At 40.9% G+C, this 20,170-nt stretch overlaps 1 protein-coding gene across 1 annotated transcript in view; it reads left to right on the top strand.

Annotated features, from left to right (window-relative positions):
- LOC143023823 (armadillo repeat-containing protein 8-like) overlaps positions 1–20,170 on the top strand; it is an 83,187-nt gene that overhangs the window by 31,949 nt on the left and 31,068 nt on the right. The window contains exons 5-11 of the mRNA XM_076182447.1: positions 1,194–1,318; positions 8,824–9,022; positions 9,195–9,269; positions 9,441–9,563; positions 11,835–12,077; positions 13,767–13,883; positions 19,290–19,418. Coding sequence (XP_076038562.1) covers positions 1,194–1,318; positions 8,824–9,022; positions 9,195–9,269; positions 9,441–9,563; positions 11,835–12,077; positions 13,767–13,883; positions 19,290–19,418 — 1,011 coding nt within the window. The remainder of the gene's footprint in view (positions 1–1,193; positions 1,319–8,823; positions 9,023–9,194; positions 9,270–9,440; positions 9,564–11,834; positions 12,078–13,766; positions 13,884–19,289; positions 19,419–20,170) is intronic.

The raw sequence follows: 20,170 nt of genomic DNA, 5'->3' as shown, positions 1-20,170 counted from the left end.
TGTCATCATCACCAATGTCTCCATATTCATAAACAGAGTACAGTGGATATTGCTTGACAAACAAGGTAAGTGATGGATGTTTCTTATTTATAATAGAGTAATACTTTTTTATGATTACTGTATTTGATGGCATACAAAATGTCCCCCTTCCTCTCTAACTAGGAATATTCAGAAAAAGAAAGTTTCGCACATATTAGAAATTCATATTTACTGAAATATATTAGGTATTCAATCATAAAGTCAAAACAGAACAACAGATTAACCCATACATTGCCAGACAAATGTTGTTTATATTCCCCCCCTGCAATATTTTTTCTTTTTCTTTTACTTAAATTAACTCAAAATATTGTAAAACCAACAAATCTTGCTTATTTTGATTCACCTTAGCCTAGAAGTGGAGAAACTGGGTTGATTTTGTCGAGATATGCATGCGAAAGTTTGGTAGAAAATCTGTAGACTTTCTTTTGCTCCTCACGCGGGTTGGACGAGAATGTCTGTTGTATTTTTTGGGGGAAGCTTCGTTAGAATTTCAGAGAGTGAGGGATTTTGACATTTATGATGTTTCAAGTCAATGTACAGTCACCCATATTAGTCTGACACAGAAAACGTGTTTATAAATAGTTTTGTGGATTTTTTTGGGGGGCAAATATTTACCACTTTGTTATGTGGTAAATTGATTTTTTGCTATCTTTTTTTTATAATTTCGTGGAGGATAGGTGATTGTGATGTTTCTTATTGTATTACACTTTTATTACAAAAATTGGCAGTGAGAAATTGCCAGTTCTTTATGTCTGAATACGTACTAAATAGCACCTGCCTAACTGTCAAAGTATAACTTTACCTTCTCATACTTCATTTTGTACACCAGAATTGCCTAAATTACATCCTAAAGGCCGATTTTTTGTCAATAATTTTTTTTTTTTTTTTTTTGGGTGCCTTTTATAGCCAATGGATAGGGCTACTTGGTCATTACCACAGATTTGACCCTTGACATAATGCTTTGGCAAATTTTTTAAATTGCTGCATACAACGTATGCTGCAGGCACTCGGTACATGAACAGTTGTGACATATAATTTCAGGGGAGGGGATTGTGCCATATGTGCCATCAAATATGGTATTTATTGCCACTGAAACAATGTTTTTTTCATTTGCATTGGCCATTTTAATACTGAAATTGAAACATCTTTGTCAGACAAGTGAGCAGCAGCAACTGTTGTTGGAAGCAGGTGGAGCAGAACTTGTTGCATGCATGCTGTGTTCCCCAGTGTCTCGGGTACAACTGCCTGCTCTTCATTGTCTTGCTGCTATGTGTCACAAGTAAGAACATGGAAAATGTTTCTATCAAAGTTTTTTCTTACAGAGGGTTACAAACAAAAGTTTAATACAATTTTTTATAATTTATTATAGATGTGAAATATAAGAGTGGTATCAACAATGAGAGCTTGCATAAAGTGATCCTTTGAGACACAGACATTAGAGATAATTGTCTCCCTAGCTCTTTGTGTTAAAATTTTATTAATGCCCTCATCTCTGTATGGAGCTGCAGCCCTAACTAGTTGGCTTGCTGTCACTAGACTAGGCCCAGACTATAAGCTTCATCATTCTTCCTCGTTACATAAAAGAGAGCTTGACAACTCATAGTTGGTATCCACCTTATTCTCCTACCAGCTGAGAGGAGCAATCACTAGTTATAAGGATTTTACAAAATTGAAATTGAGGAAAAATAGTTGAAGCTGATACAGATTTTGAGACCAGTCTGGGGATTGAGTGCCAAAGGTATTAATGGGATTTCAAGTCTAATGGTGGTAAAATCCAGAGCTGGGCATATTCCTTGGTGCATTCCACTTCAGTTTGGCCGTGGTTAGTGCTCCCAAACTATTAAAGCTTAAGAGACAGGTTCATACTGAAATAAAAGTCCAGTAGGTCACATACTATACCAAAGAAAAATTTCATAGGCCACATACTATACTGGCACCTATAATGCTTTAATAATTTGGGAGGGGTAACCGCGGCCAAACTAAATCGGAATGTACCGAGGAACTTGCCCAGCTGTGGTAAAATAATTCAGTATGACATTTATCTTGTACATACATATACCAAAGGGTTTCTCTCCTTTACAAGGGAGGTAGCCAAAAAACAAAGATGTAAAATCCACTCCTACCCATTCCATCCTCCATATATTCCACTCCCATTCAACCCCTTCCCTCCCTCTTATCTTGGTTCCTCTTGGATGATGGGTCATCCCTGCATCTTGCCCACTGCCCTGGGTCAGAAGCAGTGTCACAAGACAGCACATCCACAGCAAGGCTGCTTCATTAAATCGGTGACCCCACTCTCTGTCCCTTCATGCAGAAAATGAGAAGACGGGGAGAAATCCCTTCAGGTTCCGTCAAATTATTTTTTCACACATACTCCCTCACCTCCCATCCCCCACCCACTCTTGTAAAGGATTCCATAATTGCACTCACCTTTGATAACATTCTCTCTTTATAAGGGGGAAAGGGAAATGGGTGATGAATGGGAGTAGGCTGGGTGGGGGTGGGTGCGAATGTGACAGGAAAGGGAGGAGTGGGGGTGGAGGTAGAATGTAGATTGAGAGAAGCGAGTAAATGCCTTGGTGGATTAAAAAGTGTAATGAGAAATAGACCTTACTTTTACCCACATTTATCTTCAACTCTCTTCTTTCACCCACTCTCCCAAACTCTGTCACTAACTTCCTCAATCCCTCCTAAGATCCTGCTACAAGCACAGTGTCATCAGCAAATAACAGCTGGCTCACCTCCTACTTTTCTCCATTTTCTTTAACCATCTCCAATCCCTGACCCACTACCCTTGCATTTACCTCTCGCACTACCCCATCCATATATAAGTTGAACAGCCAGGGCGACATAACACATCCCTGACGAAGTCCCACCTTTACCTCGAACCACTCACTCTCTCCATTTCTAATCCTAGCACATGCTCTGCTACTCTCATAAAAGCTTCTGACAGCTCCTAAAAGCTTTCCTCCTATCCTGTATATCAACAAAACCTCCCACAGTGCCTTCCTGTCTACCCTGTCATAAGCCTTTTCCAGTTCCATAAAGGCTCAAAAAACATCCTTACCTTTTCCTATAGCTTTCTCACATATCTGTCTTACCACAAAAATCTGATCTACGGAACCTCTACCCGTCCTAAATCCACACTGTTCCTCACCAATTACTCCCTCTGTTCCTCTCCTAATCCTCTCAATCAAGATCCTCCCATAAGCCTTCCCAACTACTCTTAACAAGCTAATCCCTCTGAAACTACTACACTCACACTTATCCCCTTTTCCCTTGTAGAGTGGAACTGTACAGGCACTCCTCCAGTCCTCTGGCACTCTACCCTCTCTCCAACAAACATTAAATAGCCTTACTAGCCAGTCCACCATCACTGTACCTCCTTTTTTTAGACATATCCAGACCAGGTGCCTCACCTGCTCTCATCATCTTAACAACTGCCTTCACTTCATCCTTCCTTATTTCTCCTCCATTTTCCTCACTCATCACGGTCATTTTCTTAGCACTTCCCACTCCAACTATTCTTCCTTCCCTATCTTCCTTCACATTTAGCAACTCCCTAAAATACTCTGCCCATCTTCCTCTTACTGCCTTCTCTTCCATTATCATCTTTCCATCTGCACCTTTTACCTTTTCTTCTCTACTTGATTTGCCTCCTCTTCCTCTCTTAATTTCTTTCTAAAGCATCTTTTTATTACTTTCAAAATTTTCTGTCATACTCTTACCCCACTTCACATCTGTTCTCCTCTTTGCCTCCTTTACCTTTTGCTTTACTTCTCTTTTCTTTTCTTTGTACCTCTCATATGACTCCCTTATCCTATTATGTAACCAATCTGTGAAAGCTCGCTTCTTCTCTTCTACAACCTTCTTTGTTTCCTCATCCCACCACTCACTACCCTTCCTTCTATTCCCTCCCATCCTTCTTGTTCCACACACCATCTTTGCACACTTTATGACCCCCTCCTTGAACCATCCCCATTCCTCCTCCACTCCTAGTTCTACTCTATCCCTCACTCCCTCCCACTCCTCTCTCAGCTTCTTCCTGTACACCTTCTCCTTTACTGCTCATTTAAAGAGTTCACCCTAAGCACTTCCTCACCTTTTGTCCTTTTCCTCTTTCTCCATCTATCCTCCACTCTCAACTTACCTTACACCAAATAATTATCTTTCCTCCACTCTCCCCCTTTAGAACATGTACATCCTTTACTCTTCCTGTTATACTCCTATCTACCACTACATAGTCCATTAATGCTCTATCTACCACCCTTCCATCCACCTCCCTCTCCCATGTGTACTTATGCTTGACTTTCTTCCGAAACGCTGTATTTGCTATCATCAACTCTTTTACTAGATACATCTCCACCATCAACTCTCCACTACGAATCTTTCCTGGAACTCCACATCTCACAACCATTCCGTCAATTGGTACATTTCCTACCCTAGCATTAAGGTCTCCCAATACTACTACATTGATGCTCCTCCCTCATCCCTCTATGTACTCATTTAAATCTATCCAAAAAGCCTCCCTTTCTTCTACACTCTTCTCACAACCAGGCCCATTTACACTTACAAAGACCCACATCTCCTTTCCCAGTTTCACCTTCACCCACATTGACCTCGTAGAAACCTCCTTCCACTCCACTACATGTTTACCTATCTCTTCACTTACTAGTATAGCCACCCCTTCTCTCCCTCACCCTCTCTTCACTTCTGAGAACCTCCCAACTACACTCCCAAACTCACACTCACCCTTCCCTCTCATCTTAGTTTCACTCAAAGCCAACACATCCATCTTTCTCACAAACATACTACCTATCTCTTCCCTTTTACTCTCATCTGTACCACATCCACGCACATTAAAAGTCCCAAACCTTAGGGTGCTAGTTGGAAAACTGCTAGACCCTCTTATGCCTTTACTTTTTTTAGGAATGTCCCCTGTGGGGCTACAGCTGAGAAGGATGCCTGATCCCAATCCCTGTCCCAGTTTTCTCGCCCCTTATGATCCAAGTGGGAATACTTTGTGGCAGCATTCTTTTCCCCCCACCACAGGGTAGGCGAAACAAGGAAATGAAATTCAGAGAAATGGTACAGGACAGCAACAAGGGGTTGGGGGACACTATAACGGAGGGACAGTAGCAGTATAATAAAAGTTTCATCATTTCTTTGTGATCAGTCCTTCTCTATCACAGACAAAGTGATGTGTGGCTCTGGTCCATAGGGGCATGCATGCTACTTTGCCATAACAACATGTAGCCAACACCCCAGACAGGGACCTCCTTTGTAAGGGGTTAAAAGACATTGGTATATGTATGTATGTACTTTGCTCTTTAAAGGATAAGCACATACAATTTTCAAAATCAAATTTTCCTAATTAACTTTTAGATTATATCTAAATAAATTGATTGAATTTGTTTTTCCGTCATCCTGAAGTTTTCTTACATTTTTATCAGCATTTTTATTTCACCAAAATCTGCTACAAAAGTTGAGAATAGTGGTCGCCAACTTTATGATGTATATCAATGAATCTAAACTCAAAACTGCCACTGTTTTTGTGCATAACTGTGCAGTGAATTGTAATTTTCACAATTTCCATCCTTTTTGACCATGTCTAAACTGTCAATATGATGTAATATAATGAATTTCTGTCACAGATTTGTAAAGTACGAAAGTAATTTTCATTTATATGCTTTGAGTGGGATTCAATATAGAAAAGTAAATGGAATTTTTACCTTTATTTTAGCACATAACTGCTTTTGTCACAGAATTGCAAAACAAGAACATATATGGTACTATATGAATAACATGAATAATATTCCCAGTGCTGCAAATGCAAAAGACTATCCATATATTTCTCATATCAGTAGTAAAACTAAATTTGATGCTGAATGTGTAGGTAAGTATCAGGGCATTGAACTGTGTCCCTTGTTCTAGATTAATAATATACCCATTGGTTGTAAAAATCTGATCCACACAAGCCCTACCTTTCCTAAACCCACACTGTTTGTCACTAATTACTCCCTCTGTTCCTCTCCTAATGTTCTCAATTAAAACCCTCCCATAAGCCTTCCCAACTACAATTAACAAACTGATCCCTCTGAAACTACCACACTCACACTTGTCCCCCTTTCCCCTATAAAGTGGAACTATACAAGCACTCCTCCAGTCCTCTAATACTTTACCCTCTCTTAAACAAATATTTAATAACCTCACCAGCCAGTCCACCATCACTGTACCTCCCTTTTTTAGACATTTTGCATGACACCCATCCAACCCAGGTGCCTTACCTGCTCTCATCATCATCTTTCCTTATCCTCCATTTTACTCACTGTCATTTTCTTAGGACTTAACATTGTAACTACCTTTCCTTCCCTGTCTTCCTTCACATTTAGCTACTTGCTAAAATACTCTGCCTATCTTCCTCTTACTGCCATCTCTTCCAATTATCTCTCTATTTGCACCTTTTACCTTTTCTACTTGACTTGCCTTCTCTTCCTATTTTTTTTCCAAAACATCTTTTTATTACTTTCAAAATTTTCTGTCATACTCTTACCCCATTTCACATCTGCTCTCTTCTTTGCCTCCTTTATCTTGTGCTATAATTCTTTTCTCTTTTCTTTGTACCTCTCATATAATTTGTCCTATTTTGTAACCAATCTGTGAATGCTTGCTTCTTCTCTTCTACAACCTTTGCTTCCTCATCCCACCACTCACTACCCTTCCTTCTATTTCCTCCTCCACTCCTAGTTCTACTCCATCCTTCTCTCCCTCCCATTCCTCTCTCAGCTTCTTGTACTCCTACTCCTACTTTTCTCATTTAAGCAGTTTACTTTAAACACCTCCCTACCTTCTGTCCTTTTCCTCTTTCTCCATTCTCAACTTACCCTCCACCAAAAAATTATCTGATATTCCCTCACTCTCTCCACTTAGAACATGTACATCCTTAACTCTTCCTATTATTCTCCTGGTAACCATTATAAAATCCATTAATGCCCTATCTACCACCCTTTCATCCACCACCCTCTCCCATGTGTACTTGACTTTCTTCCTAAACACTGTATTTGCTATCATTAGCTCTCTTTCTAGACACATCTCCACCATCAACTCTCCACTACAATTTTTTTGTGTGGATCAGATTTTTTATCAGAATGAATGTGAGAAAGTTTTAGGAAAAGGTGAGGATGTTTTTTGGACCTTTATAGATTTGGAAAATGCTTATGACAGGGTAGATAGGAAGGCACTCTGGGAGGTATTGCAGAAATATGGGATAGGAGGAAAGCTGTAAAGAGCAGTCAAGAGTTTTTACGAGAGTAGTAGAGCCTATGTTAGAATCAGAAATGGAGAGAGTGAGTGATTTGAGGTAAAGGTGAGACTTCACCAGGCATGTGTTATGTTGCCTTGGCTGTTCAACTTTTATATGGATGGGGTGGTGCAAGAAGTAAATGCAAGGGTAATGGGCTGGGGATTGGAGATGGGTAAATAAAATAGAGAAAAATGGGAGATAAGCCAGCGGTTGTTTGCTGAACACAATGCACTTGTAGCAGGATAAGAGGAGGGATTAAGGGAGTTAGTGGCAGAGTTTAGAAAGGTGTGTGAAAGAAGGAAGTTGAAGATAAATGTGGGTAAAATTAAAATGATGAGATGTACTAGGGGAGAGGATGGAATCAAATTGTGAGTATTAAGGGAGAGACTGGAGGAAGTGGATAGTTTTAGATACTTGGGTGCGAATGTGGCGGAAAAGGAAGGAATGGAAGTTGAGGTAGAATGTAGATTGAGAAATGCAAGTAAATGCTATGAGTGCTTAAAATGTTTAATGAGAAATAGACATTTAGAAATGGATGATAAGAGGAGATTGTATGAAAGAGTGATTGTGTTGACAGTACTGTATAAGGCAGAAACATGGAACATAAGAGAAGAAGAGTTTAATTATGTTTGAGATGAAATGCCTGGGAAGGTGGGGGTTACTAGGTTGGATAGAATGAGAGAAGAGGATGTGAGGAGGAGAGCAGGGGTAAAAAGGGAGTTGGGAGATAGGGTTGATGAAAGAGTATTAGGATGGTTTGGACAAATGGAAAGAATGAATGAAGAAACATTTGTAAAAGTGGTGTGGAAGGCAGAGATGGAAGGAATGAACATGAGGGGTTGACCAAGGATGAGATGGATGGATGGGGTAAAAGGGGCATTGAGAAAGAAGGGAATGTCTGTTGAGGAAGGAAGGGAGAAGACAGAAGATAGGGGTGAGTGGAGAATGGTTGTGTATGAATGATGCTGTGATGCATGGAAGGGAGTGGGTGGGGGATGGGGTGGAGTATGTGTGAATGATATTTTGATGCAGCCCAAAGGGATTTCTCCCCATCTTCTCTTTTTCTGCATGAGGGGATGGAGAGGGGGTCACCAATTAAATGAAGCAGCCTTGCTGTGGATGTGCTGTGTCTTGCTACATTGCTTCTGACCCAGGGCAGTGGGTGAGATGCAGGGATGATCTGTCCTCCAGGAGGAGCCAAGAAAAGAGGGAGGGAGGGGTGGTAAATGGGAGTGGAGTATGTGGGGATGAGATAGGTAGGAGTGGATTTATACCTTTGACTTTGGCTACCTCCCTTGTAAGGGGTAATAAGCCATTGGTATATGTATGTATGTGGTGTAATAGCTTCAAGAAGTTGCTCATTACTGCAGTAATGAGTAATGTTTGTGAGTAGTGTGCTAGTGGAGTGATCTTTGAATTTATGTCAATTATATTATTACTAAAGTAGTGTAATGGCTTCAAAAAGTTTTTTATTGTTCCAGTAATGAGAGAGTGTCTGTAACAATTGCAACCAGAAGTTATGGTGGAAAAGCAGTTCCTGATTTGCTTGTTGGTCTAATGTCTCGAGACAAAGCTCGGGATATGCAATTGGCAGCAGCAGTGTGCCTCACCTTCCTTCACCGTGCAGGGGCTTTGTCTGCTGATGATCCCAAAATTGTCTTCAAAACTCTACAGTGTCTTGTAAGGAATTACATATATTATTGATACATTGGCTACCTCCATTATAAGGAGGAAGAGCCCCTTGGTATATAAATAAATATCGAATTGCTAGAATTAAATTGTTTACTTGGAATTTATGCATTATTTTTTGTAATTCTTTTATCCAATGGAAAGATGTTTTATTCAATTCCAGGTAAGAATGTGTCGTAGAGACAGGGAAGTATGGGAAAGAGTTGAAGCAGGAAATACACTTGCATATCTTACTGAAGTGAGTTTTCAACATGTACAGCATTGGTAGTGCAGTAAATACAAGTTTTTGTTGAGTTTTGGTAATTACATAACCACTGTTGGTTATCATCTTCTTTAATAAAATTAATAATAGCAAAATTTATTGATAGATGATGGGAAGAAAAATAATAATTTTGTTTTTTGTAACCAGATAAGCACAGAGCTTCAGCACACAGCTGCTATGACAGATCACCTTATTCAGACCTTGACTGACTACCTCAAATGTCAAGCTGGTCCAGCACTTCCCCCAGTTGATTTCTGTGCCTCTCCAATTGTAAGTTTCTGGAATTGGTAATTTTCATGCTAATACTTTTATGATAGTGGTTCTCCCCATCTTCTCCCTTTTCTATGACTGTTGAGCAAGAAAGGGAGAGAGTGGGGGATGGGGGGGGGGGGCTGTTTGTGAATGATATTTTGACATAGTCTGAAGGGATTTCTCCCTGTCTTCTCTAATTTCTGCATGAGAGGACAGAGAAAGAGGGTCAACATGTGAGTGAAATGGCCTTACTGTGAATGTGCTCTGTCTTGCTATATTGTTTCTGACCTGGGCAGTGGGCAGGAAACAGGGATGACCCTTCTTCCATGAGGAGCTAAGATGAGAGGGAAACAATGGGTGGTAGATGGGATTGGGTGTGTACCTTTGATTTGGCTACTTCCCTTGTAAAGGGGAGAAGCCTTCGGTATATTGATACAGTGAGTCCTCCTTATACGGTAAATCTTTATCCGGTAAATTCACAGTTACAGTACAGTCGAACCTCGAAAGCCCGGACTAATTGGGGGGAAGGGTGGTCCGGTCATGCCAAAAGTCCGGTCATCGAAAATATCGCCCTAACACCCGTAGATTTTCGTAGCGGTATACGTATAGGTAATGTATGATATGGCATAGAAACACATAAGAATAATACTCTAACACTGTAATAGTAACAATACTGTAATAATACTATAATACTAATAATTCTGTAATAATAACTGTAATACAGGCATGTAAATGTACTGTATATACAGTGCACTGTACTGTATTTTGTATTACGTACACTGTAAATATCAGAAGGTATGCACACAGGACAGTGGTGGCGGCCACGGTTGCCGCGTTTTCTACACTGCCGTGTAGAATGGGAGTGTTGCCATACCGGGGCATACATTTTTCTCGGGCGTGTGCAGACCTTCATAGCAAGATATACTTGTCAAACTTTGACAAAATGTTGGTTCTAGTTTTTTATTCTTGGATGTATATAAGGCCCCCATGCCCTAACATATTCAGTAAGATATAAAAATTATTTTTTATATTATTATCGCTAAAAGAAAGCTAAAACTTTAGCGTAAATTTTTTTCTAGACGGTAAAAACGTATCTTTTGGGGTATAATATTTTAAAAGTAACACAACTACCTCCCTCTTATCTTAGCTAAGATAAGAGGGAGGGTGGAGGGGTGTGGAGTGTATTCAGGGATGGAATGGGTGGGAATGATTTTATGCCTTTTTCTTTTTGGCTACCCCCCTTGTAAGGGGGAAAAAGCCTTGGTATATGTATGTATATGTATGTAACACAATTACCAATAAAAGTCATATTTTGATGTACCATTTATTATTTAATAAGTAGTTCTATGATTTTTAAACAAAAGTTTGAGTTTTTGAATGTTTTTAACGGCCCGCTGATATGTAGAACAAATTTCCTCATGTCCTTGTGCAGTTGCCACATGCCGCTATTTTACTACGTTTTGGTACAAAATTCTATGAAACGGCAGCCCTGGTGGCAGCTTGACTAGGCCGGGTTTGAGTACACGTGTACGGCCGTCGCTGCCACCTACCGGACAAATAGGGAACTTTGCTTGAAAAGTCGGCCCTTTGTTCATTTCGACCGGTCATACGAGGGTCCGGGCATTCGGAGTCCGGGCTTTCGAGGTTCGACTGTATTTGGTAATTACTACCCTCGATTCTATTTACGGTAAGAAAAATTCACAGGTACGGTATCCGCTCGTGTTTTGAAGGTAAAATTAGATATTTTGAAGAGGAAAGAGCAGGGAGAAGGTACGTCTGCAATAAGTCGAAACTTGGGTTCGGTATACAGTAATTCAAATTTGCGGTAAGGTTTTCAGGAACGCATATGTACCGTATAACGAGGACTCACTGTATTAAGAGTGGGGGACAGCATAAAGGAGGGACAGTTTGAAAATAATAAAGTATCATCATTTCTCTATGATTAGATATTTCCTCTATCACAGACAAAATGATGTGTGGCTCTGATCCATAGGGGCACCCCATATAGACCCTAAAGTATCAGTTGCATGCAACTGAGCAGCTTTTAACTCCACAATAACATACAGTCAATATCCCAGATGAGGAATAACATGCAGCCAATACCCCAGATGGGGAAATTGTATATATAGAAAAGAAAAATGTAAAAGTGCCAGAGAAATGTGTAATTTTGTTTTCTTTCTAGTTTTGTATGCCAATGTGTGATATTTTTATATGTTGATTTTATTTTTTTCTATTTTATTTTATTTTATTTATTTATTTATTTATTTATTATTATTTTTTTTTTCATAGACCAGTCGCCAGTATGATGGTTCCACCTTATGGAGTGAGTTAATGAAGGAAGCAGCTCTAAAGGTGTATGCTTCATTGGGTGCTAATGATGAGGTAATACGGCAGCGTGTGATTGAAACTGAGGGTTTGATGGAAACAATTGTCAATTCACTTGCATCAGCTAGTCCACCTGTACAATTGGCAGCTGTCAGGTGTCTCCATTCTCTCTCTCGATCAGTACATACACTTCGAACTACTTTCCAGGTAGGTGCTTAAAGTCTTGGTATGTTTTTAGAACTAATTTTTATCTTTACATTGTTTATTTAGGAACTGAAATAGTTAAGACCTTGTATTGCTCTTAGATAGCCTGCCCTTGGCTAGTGGTTTTTTGTGGATATGGAAAGCCATAATAATTTTCCTCAGAAATGTACTGAAAACCATAGATGTCATGGAATATTGCAAAGGATTGCTATAGGATACAATTATCTCTTATGAGTAGCATGAAATATTCAAGGTTCTTAAGTATCAGAATTGTGCAAATTCTCTTGAGTCACAAGGTAACTTGGTTCATAATTACCAGCCACTCCAGAAGGCAAAAATAATGAATGCTGTACATTCTAGTCACTTCCTCATAGACTTTACATGATCACCACTGTTGGATTTACCATTCTTGTGTGGAATATAGTGGGTAGACAAATTGCACCCTGGATCAATACACCTGTTGCATGGACTCCTGGCATTTAAGGGAGTGATTTAATGCATCAACAGAAAAAGATGCACAGAAATATGGCCTCCAACTTAATTGTGGCACCATTACCTAAGGTCTACGGCACTTTACTTTAGATGAAAAAGGCTTCATTATTTCTCCCAGTTGATCAGAGGGTGCCTTTCCTCCACCCCCCCTTCCATATCTTTCCAGAGAGTTAATGTAACTGCTCTAAGTTGTGGTTACAAGAACAGTGAAATGGATAAACAAACTTGACAGAAAATTATTTTGGATTGGAGAATGACCAGAGGTTATGGATAAAAACGGACAAAGACATGGTTCCAGAAGGATATAAAGAAATAAGTATCAGTACAGATGCATTAACCTTAAAAGAGGAAATAGATAAATGAAGTAGAATAAAAAATTAATAATTTCAAGCCAATTTTGACAGTGTAAATTTCTAGTCCGTGAAAGTCATGGCAACAATAATTATTATTATTATTGTTGTCATTGAGAGGGAATACTGATCAAGTGAAGTGGCCTTGCTGTGGATGTGCTGTGTCTTGCTGCATTGCTTCTGACCCAGGGCAGTGGGCAAGATACAGTGATGACCTGTCTTCTATGAAGAGCTAACATGGGAGGGAGGAAAGGGTGGTGATTGGGAATGGAATGGTTGGGGGTGGATATATGCCTTTTGACTGGCTACCTTCATGGTAAAGGAGAAAAAAAGCCCTTGGTATATAGATAGAACTATTGTTGTTGTTGTTGTTGTTGTTGAATCGTGTTGAAACTACTCCTTGGAATGGGTGGGAGTGGGTGTGTGCCTTGGCTGGCTATCTCCCTATGAGATATAGATTGATAGAAGATCAGGAGCTTACACTAGGAGATGTGCTGCAACTATGTGCCTCCTAGTGTAACAATCACAGCTGGGATAGATTATTATTATTGCCACCATTTGCCTTGGCTGTCTAAACTGATAAGTGCCTCCTGATGTAAGTTACTTCTCTCTTTATGTATATAGATGAGAATTTCTGATTTTATTCAAACCTGTCAACTGAAATAGTTTGCCTGTGTCATTTCAAAAAGTAACCCTGTAAAACATCAATTTCAGACATCTGATAGATTCAGAATGCATCTGTCAAACAAAACTAGGTTATATTTCCAATAATTTAGTTATGTAGAGGTTGTATTTGATGAAAATATTTTTAATACTTTAAAATGTGATAAAGACGTTCTTTGTATTAAAGGACCATTTAGTGTGGAAACCCCTCATGGCAGTACTAAAATCCTCCGTCTCAGAAGAATTGGTTTCCATGGCTTCGTCGACATTATGTAACCTACTTCTTGAATTTTCACCTTCCAAGGTAAGCATTTCATAATATACCATTGATATCCACCACAAGAGTCAATCATTTTTTCACCTATAAACCAATTGCCAACAGCATAAATTATGGTCATCATGTCTTACATTTTTAGTCAGGTTCATCCATTTATGAAACTGACTTATCAGATAACAAAAATTAGCAAAACAAAAAAGAAAAGAATTTTTTTATTGATAGGGACAAAATAAATTTTTATTTAATGCCTTTTTTGTTGCATACATACATACATACATATACCAAGGCTTTTTCCCCCTTCCAAGGGAGGTAGCCAAAAAAGGAAAGGCATAAAAACACTCCCACCCATTTCATCCCTAAATACACTCCACACCCCTCCCACCCTTCCTCTCATCTGAGCACCTCCTGGAGGACGGGTCATCCCTGCACCCTGCCCACCGCCCTGGGTCAGAAGCAGTGTCGCAAGACACAGTACATCCACAGCGAGGCCGCTTCATTTAATCGGCGACCCCCCCTCTCCGTCCCCCTTTGCATATAAGGCGAGGACGGGGAGAAATCCCTTCGGGCTGCGTCAAAATTTACTCACGCATACTACCCCACCCCCCACTTCCCCGCCCATTCCTCCTCATGCAGTCACAACATCATCCATATACAACCATTCTCCACTCACCTCTGTCTTCCGTCCTCTCCCTTCCTTCCTCAACAGACATTCCCCTCTTCCCCAAAGCCCCCTTCACCCCATCCATCCACCTCATCCTAGGACGTCCCCTCATGTTCACTCCTTCCACATCTGCCTTCCATACCTCTTTTACTAGCCTTTCTTCACTCATTCTTTCCATGTGTCCAAACCATCCTAATATTCTTTCATCAACCCTATCTCCCAAATCCTTTTTCACCCCTGTTCTCCTCCTCACCTCCTCATTTCTCACTCTATCTAGCCTAGTAACCCCCACCATACTTCTCAGACACCTCATCTCAAACACATTCAAACTCCTTCTCTCTTCTTCTCTTATGTTCCACGTTTCTGCCCCATACAGTGCTGTTGGCACAATCACTCCTTCATACAGTCTCCTCTTCGCATCCATTCCCAAATGTCTATTCCTCATTACACTCTTTAAACCACCAAGGCATTTACTCGCTTCTCTCAATCTACATTCTACCTCCACCTTCACTCCACCTTTTCCTGCTACACTTGCACCCAAGTATCTAAAACTATCCACTTCCTCCAGTCGCTCTCCCTTAATGTTCACTTCCAGTCTACTGCCACTTTCACCCCTTGTACATCTCATCACCTTACTTTTACCCACATTTATCTTTAGCTTTCTTCTATCACATACTCTCCCAAACTCTGCCACCAGCTTCCTCAATCCCTCCTCTGACCCTGCCACAAGCGCAGTGTCGTCCGCAAACAACAGCTGGCTCACCTCCCACTTTTCTCCATTTTCTTTAACCATCTCCAATCCCTGACTCACTACCCTAGCATTCACCTCTCGCACCACCCCATCCATGTATAAGTTGAACAGCCAGGGCGACATAACGCATCCTTGACGAAGTCCCACCTTTACTTCAAACCACTCACTCTCTCCATTTCTAATCCTAACACATGCTCTACTACTCTCATAAAAACTCTTGACAGCTCCCAAAAGCTTTCCTCCTATCCCATAAATCTGCATAACCTCCCACAGTGCCTTTCTGTCTACCCTATCATAAGCCTTTTCCAGATCCATGAAAGCCCAAAAAACATCCTTCCCCTTTCCTATAGCTTTCTCACATATCTGTCTTACCACAAAGATCTGATCTACACAACATCTACCCTTCCTAAATCCACACTGTTCCTCACCAATTACTCCCTCTGTTCCTCTCCTAATCCTCTCAATTAAGATCCTCCCATAAGCCTTCCCTACTACACTCAACAGGCTAATCCCTCTGAAACTACTACATTCACACTTGTCCCCTTTTCCCTTGTAAAGAGGAACTATACAGGCACTACGCCAGTCCTCCGGTACTCTACCCTCTCTCCAGCAAACATTAAATAACCTCACCAACCAGTCCACCATCACTGCACCTCCCTTTTTCAGACATTCTGCATGACATCCATCCAGACCAGGTGCCTTACCTGCTTTCATCATCTTTACAGCTGCCTTCACCTCATCCTTCCTTATTTCTCCTCCATTCTCCTCACTCATCACTCTCATTTTCTTCGCATTTCCCACTGCAGCTATCTTTCCCTCCCTATCCTCCTTCACATTCAGCAACTCCCTAAAATATTCTGCCCATCTTCCCCTCACTGCCATCTCTTCCATTATCAACTCTCCATCTGTACCTTTTACCTTTTCTTCCCTACTTGATTCGCCTCCTCTTCCTCTCTTAATTTCTTTCCAAAACATCTTTTTATTACTTTCAAAATTTTCTGTCATACTCCTACCCCATTTCACATCTGCTCTCCTCTTTGCCTCCTTTACCTTTTGCTTTACTTCTCTTTTCTTTTCTTTGTACGTCTCATATGACTCCCCTGTCCTCTTTTGTAACCAATCTGTGAATGCTTGCTTCTTCTCTTCTACAGCCTTCTTTGTTTCCTCATCCCACCATTCACTACCCTTTCTTCTATTTCCCCCTGTCCTTCTTGTTCCACACACCATCCTTGCACACTTTAAGACTCCCTCCTTGAACCATCCCCATTCCTCCTCCACACCCATCTCTGCTCTATCCTTTACTCCCTCCCACTCCTCCTTCAGCTTCTTTTCGTACTCCTTCTCCTTTTCCTTTTCATTCAAGGAGTTCACTCTAAGAACCTCCCTACCTTTTGTCCCTTTCCTCCTTCTCCATCTATCCTCCACTCTCAGCTTACCTTCCACCAAAAAATGATCTGATATTCCCCCACCCTCTCCCCTTAGCACATGTACATCCTTAACTCTTCCTATCATAATCCTATTTACCACTACATAATCCATTAGCGCTCTATCTACCACCCTTCCCTCCACCACCCTCTCCCATGTGTACTTATGCTTGACTTTCTTCCGAAACACTGTATTTGCTATCATCAACTCTCTTTCTAGACACATTTCCACCATCAACTCTCCACTACGATTCTTTCCTGGAACTCCACACTTCCCAACCACTCCATCGATTGGACCATTTCCCACCCTAGCATTAAGTCTCCCAGTACTATTACATTGACATTTCTTCCTAAACCCTCTATGCACTCATTTAAATCTATCCAAAAGGCCTCCCTTTCTTCCATGTTCTTCTCACTGCCCGGCCCATATGCACTTACAAAGACCCACATCTCCTTTCCCAGTTTCACCTTCATCCACATTATCCTTGAGGAAACCTCCTTCCACTCCACTACCCCTTTACCTATCTCCTCACTTACTAGAATAGCCACCCCTTCCCTCCCTCACCCTCTCTTCACTCCTGATAACCTCCCACTTACACTCCCAAACTTACACTCACCCTTCCCTTTCAACTTAGTTTCACTCAAAGCCAACACATCCAACTTTCTTCTCACAAACATACTACCTATCTCTTCCCTTTTACTCTCATCTGTACCACATCCACGCACATTAAAAGACCCAAACCTTAGGGTGCTGGCCCGAGGCCCTCCAGCACCCCTTATGCCTTTCCTTTGATTTTTAGGAATTTGCCCCTTGGGGCTACAGGGAGAAGGATGCCTAGTCCCTCTCCCTGTCCCTTTCTTCTCGCCTCTTACGATCCAAGTGGGAAAACTTGGTGGCAGTATTCTTTTCCCCCACCGCAGAAAATGAAAATTATAAAACTTGTTTGTTCATGTTAAAGTAAAATCTACTCATGAAGATATAATGGAATGCTTATTTTACTCTTGCAAACTCCCCTTCCTGCTGCCCCCTTAAACCAGTTCATACCAGTTATAAGATTCTACCTTTTCCTTTTCTGAAGTCAACCCATGTAATCAGGTAAGGAGAAGATTGGTGCCACCATGTCCCTAAATGTCACAATAAGAGACAAATAGGATGGTGTGAAGGAAGTAGGGGTTCCCCATTCTTTATTTTACTTGTATGTAAAGTCAAGCCCTAAGAGGGATAAAGAAATGGTACAACCTGAGTGAAATTAAGCTGAAAGGGAAGGGCGAGTGTAAGTTTGGGAGTGTAAGTGGGAGGTTATCAGGAGTGAAGAGAGGGCAAGGGAGGGAAGGGGTGGCTATACTAGTAAGTGAAGAGATAGGTAAACGTGTAGTGGAGTGGAAGGAGGTTTCCTCAAGGATAATGTGGATGAAGGTGAAACTGGGAAAGGAGATGTGGGTTTTTGTAAGTGGATATGGGCCTGGCAGTGAGAAGAGTGTAGAAGAAAGGGAGGCATTTTGGATAGATTTAAATGAGTGCATAGAGGATTTAGGGAGAAGTGTCTAATGTAATAGTACTGGGGGACCTTAACCACTTCACTACGGGACTTAAATCTCGCGGGCAGCAGCCAATGCCAGCCGTACGACGTGTCATAATAATACTCGCATCATAAAATATAGTCACAGCTTATATCGATCATTCTCTCTTTCACCCGTGAATTTTGAAAACCACAGAGAATGGGATTTAGAGCAGATTAGGGAGAATGTAAAAACACAGGGGCGACTACAATAAATATAATCAAGACGCCGATATGGCAGCGTCGCGAATCCACTTGCTCCTCATGACGCCTACATAAGCAGCACCGTATGGAAGGGGTTAATGCTAGGGTAGGAAATGATCCAATTGATGGAGTGGTTGGGAAATGTGGAGTTCCAGGAAAGAATCGTAGTGGAGAGTTGATGGTGGAAATGTGTCTAGAAAGAGAGTTGAGCAAATACAGTGTTCTGGAAGAAAGTCAAGCATAAGTACACATGGGAGAGGGTGGTAGAGGGAAGGGTGGTAGATAGAGCGTTAATGGACTATGTAGTGGTTAATAGGATTATGACAAACATACTACCTATCTCTTCCCTTTTACTCTCATCTGTACCACATCCACGCACATTAAAAGACCCAAACCTTAGGGTGCTGGTCGGAAAACTCCCAGACCCTCTTATGCCTTCTCTTTTTTTGTTTAGGAATGCCTAGTCCCAATCCCCGTCTCTTTCTTCTCGCCTCTTACGATACAAGTGGAAATACTTGGTGGCAGTATTCTTTTCCCCCACCACCTAAAATAAAATTGGATACTTTTCTAACAGACCTTGTATAGTGAATCAGCTAGTGTAATCCACCTCTGGCTGTTGGGCACAGCCTTGAAAAAGTTGTGCCTTGCTGCATTGCATGCAACTCAATCAGTGTAGTGGGAGAGCCTGCATTTTTGAGATGCAGATCTGGAAGTGGAAATTGAACAGGTTTTATTTGTTTATGATATGGGGATATGATTTGAATTAGCCACCCTTCTTATAAAGGGAAAGGGCAGTTGGTATATATATTTACATCTCTGAATTTATCTTTGCAGGAACCTATCCTTGAGCAGGGTGCAGTGGAGTTTCTTTGTGGATTGACACGCAAACCTCACCCGGGTTTGAGACTCAATGCTGTGTGGGCCTTAATGAATATGGCTTTCCAGGCAGAACATAGGATAAAGGTAAACACTAATTATTTCAATCATTTCTTATGCACTGGATCATTTTTCATAATGTATAGAAGAGAAGGCTTGTGTGAGGGTTTAGATGGAGAGGAATAATTGGTGAAGAACAGTGTGGGTTTAGGACAGGTAGGGGTTGTGTGGATCAGACTTTTGTAGTAAGCAAATATGTGAGAAAGCATTAGGAAAATGTAATGATTTTTTGGAGTCTTTGTGGATTTGGAAAAGGCTTATGACGGGAGATAGGAAGCCACTGTGGGAGGTATTGTACATATACGGGACAGGAGGAAAGATGTTAAGAGCAGTCAAGAGTTTTTACAAGAGTAGTAGAGCCTGTTAGAGTTAGAAATGGAGAGAGTGAGTGGTTTGAGATAAAGGAGGGACTTTACCAGATATGAGTTATGTCACCTTGGGGTGGTGCAAAAGGTAAATGCAAGGGTAATGGGCCAGGAATTGGAGATAATTAAAGAAAGTGGAGAAAAGACGGAGATAATCCAGTTGTTGTTTGCTGACAACACTGCACTTGTAGCAGGATCAGAGAGGGATTAAGGAAGTTAGTGACAGAGTTTGGGAAGAGGTGCAAAAGAAGGAAATTTAAGATAAATGTGGTTAAAAGTAAGGTGATGAGATGTACAAGGGGAGAGGGTGGCAGCAAATGGAAGTGAATGTTAAGGTAGAAAGACTGGAGAAAGTGGATAGTTTTAGGTACTACTTGGGTACTATGGGGGTTACTAAGCTAGATAGAGTGAGAA

This window comes from Oratosquilla oratoria, unplaced genomic scaffold (assembly GCF_046742065.1).
Source record: "Oratosquilla oratoria isolate Oo_2021 unplaced genomic scaffold, ASM4674206v1 SCAFFOLD64, whole genome shotgun sequence".
NCBI classification, from domain to species: domain Eukaryota; kingdom Metazoa; phylum Arthropoda; class Malacostraca; order Stomatopoda; family Squillidae; genus Oratosquilla; species Oratosquilla oratoria.
The sequence above is the reverse complement of the archived record's forward strand: the minus strand, read 5'-3'. Positions and strand labels throughout refer to the sequence as shown.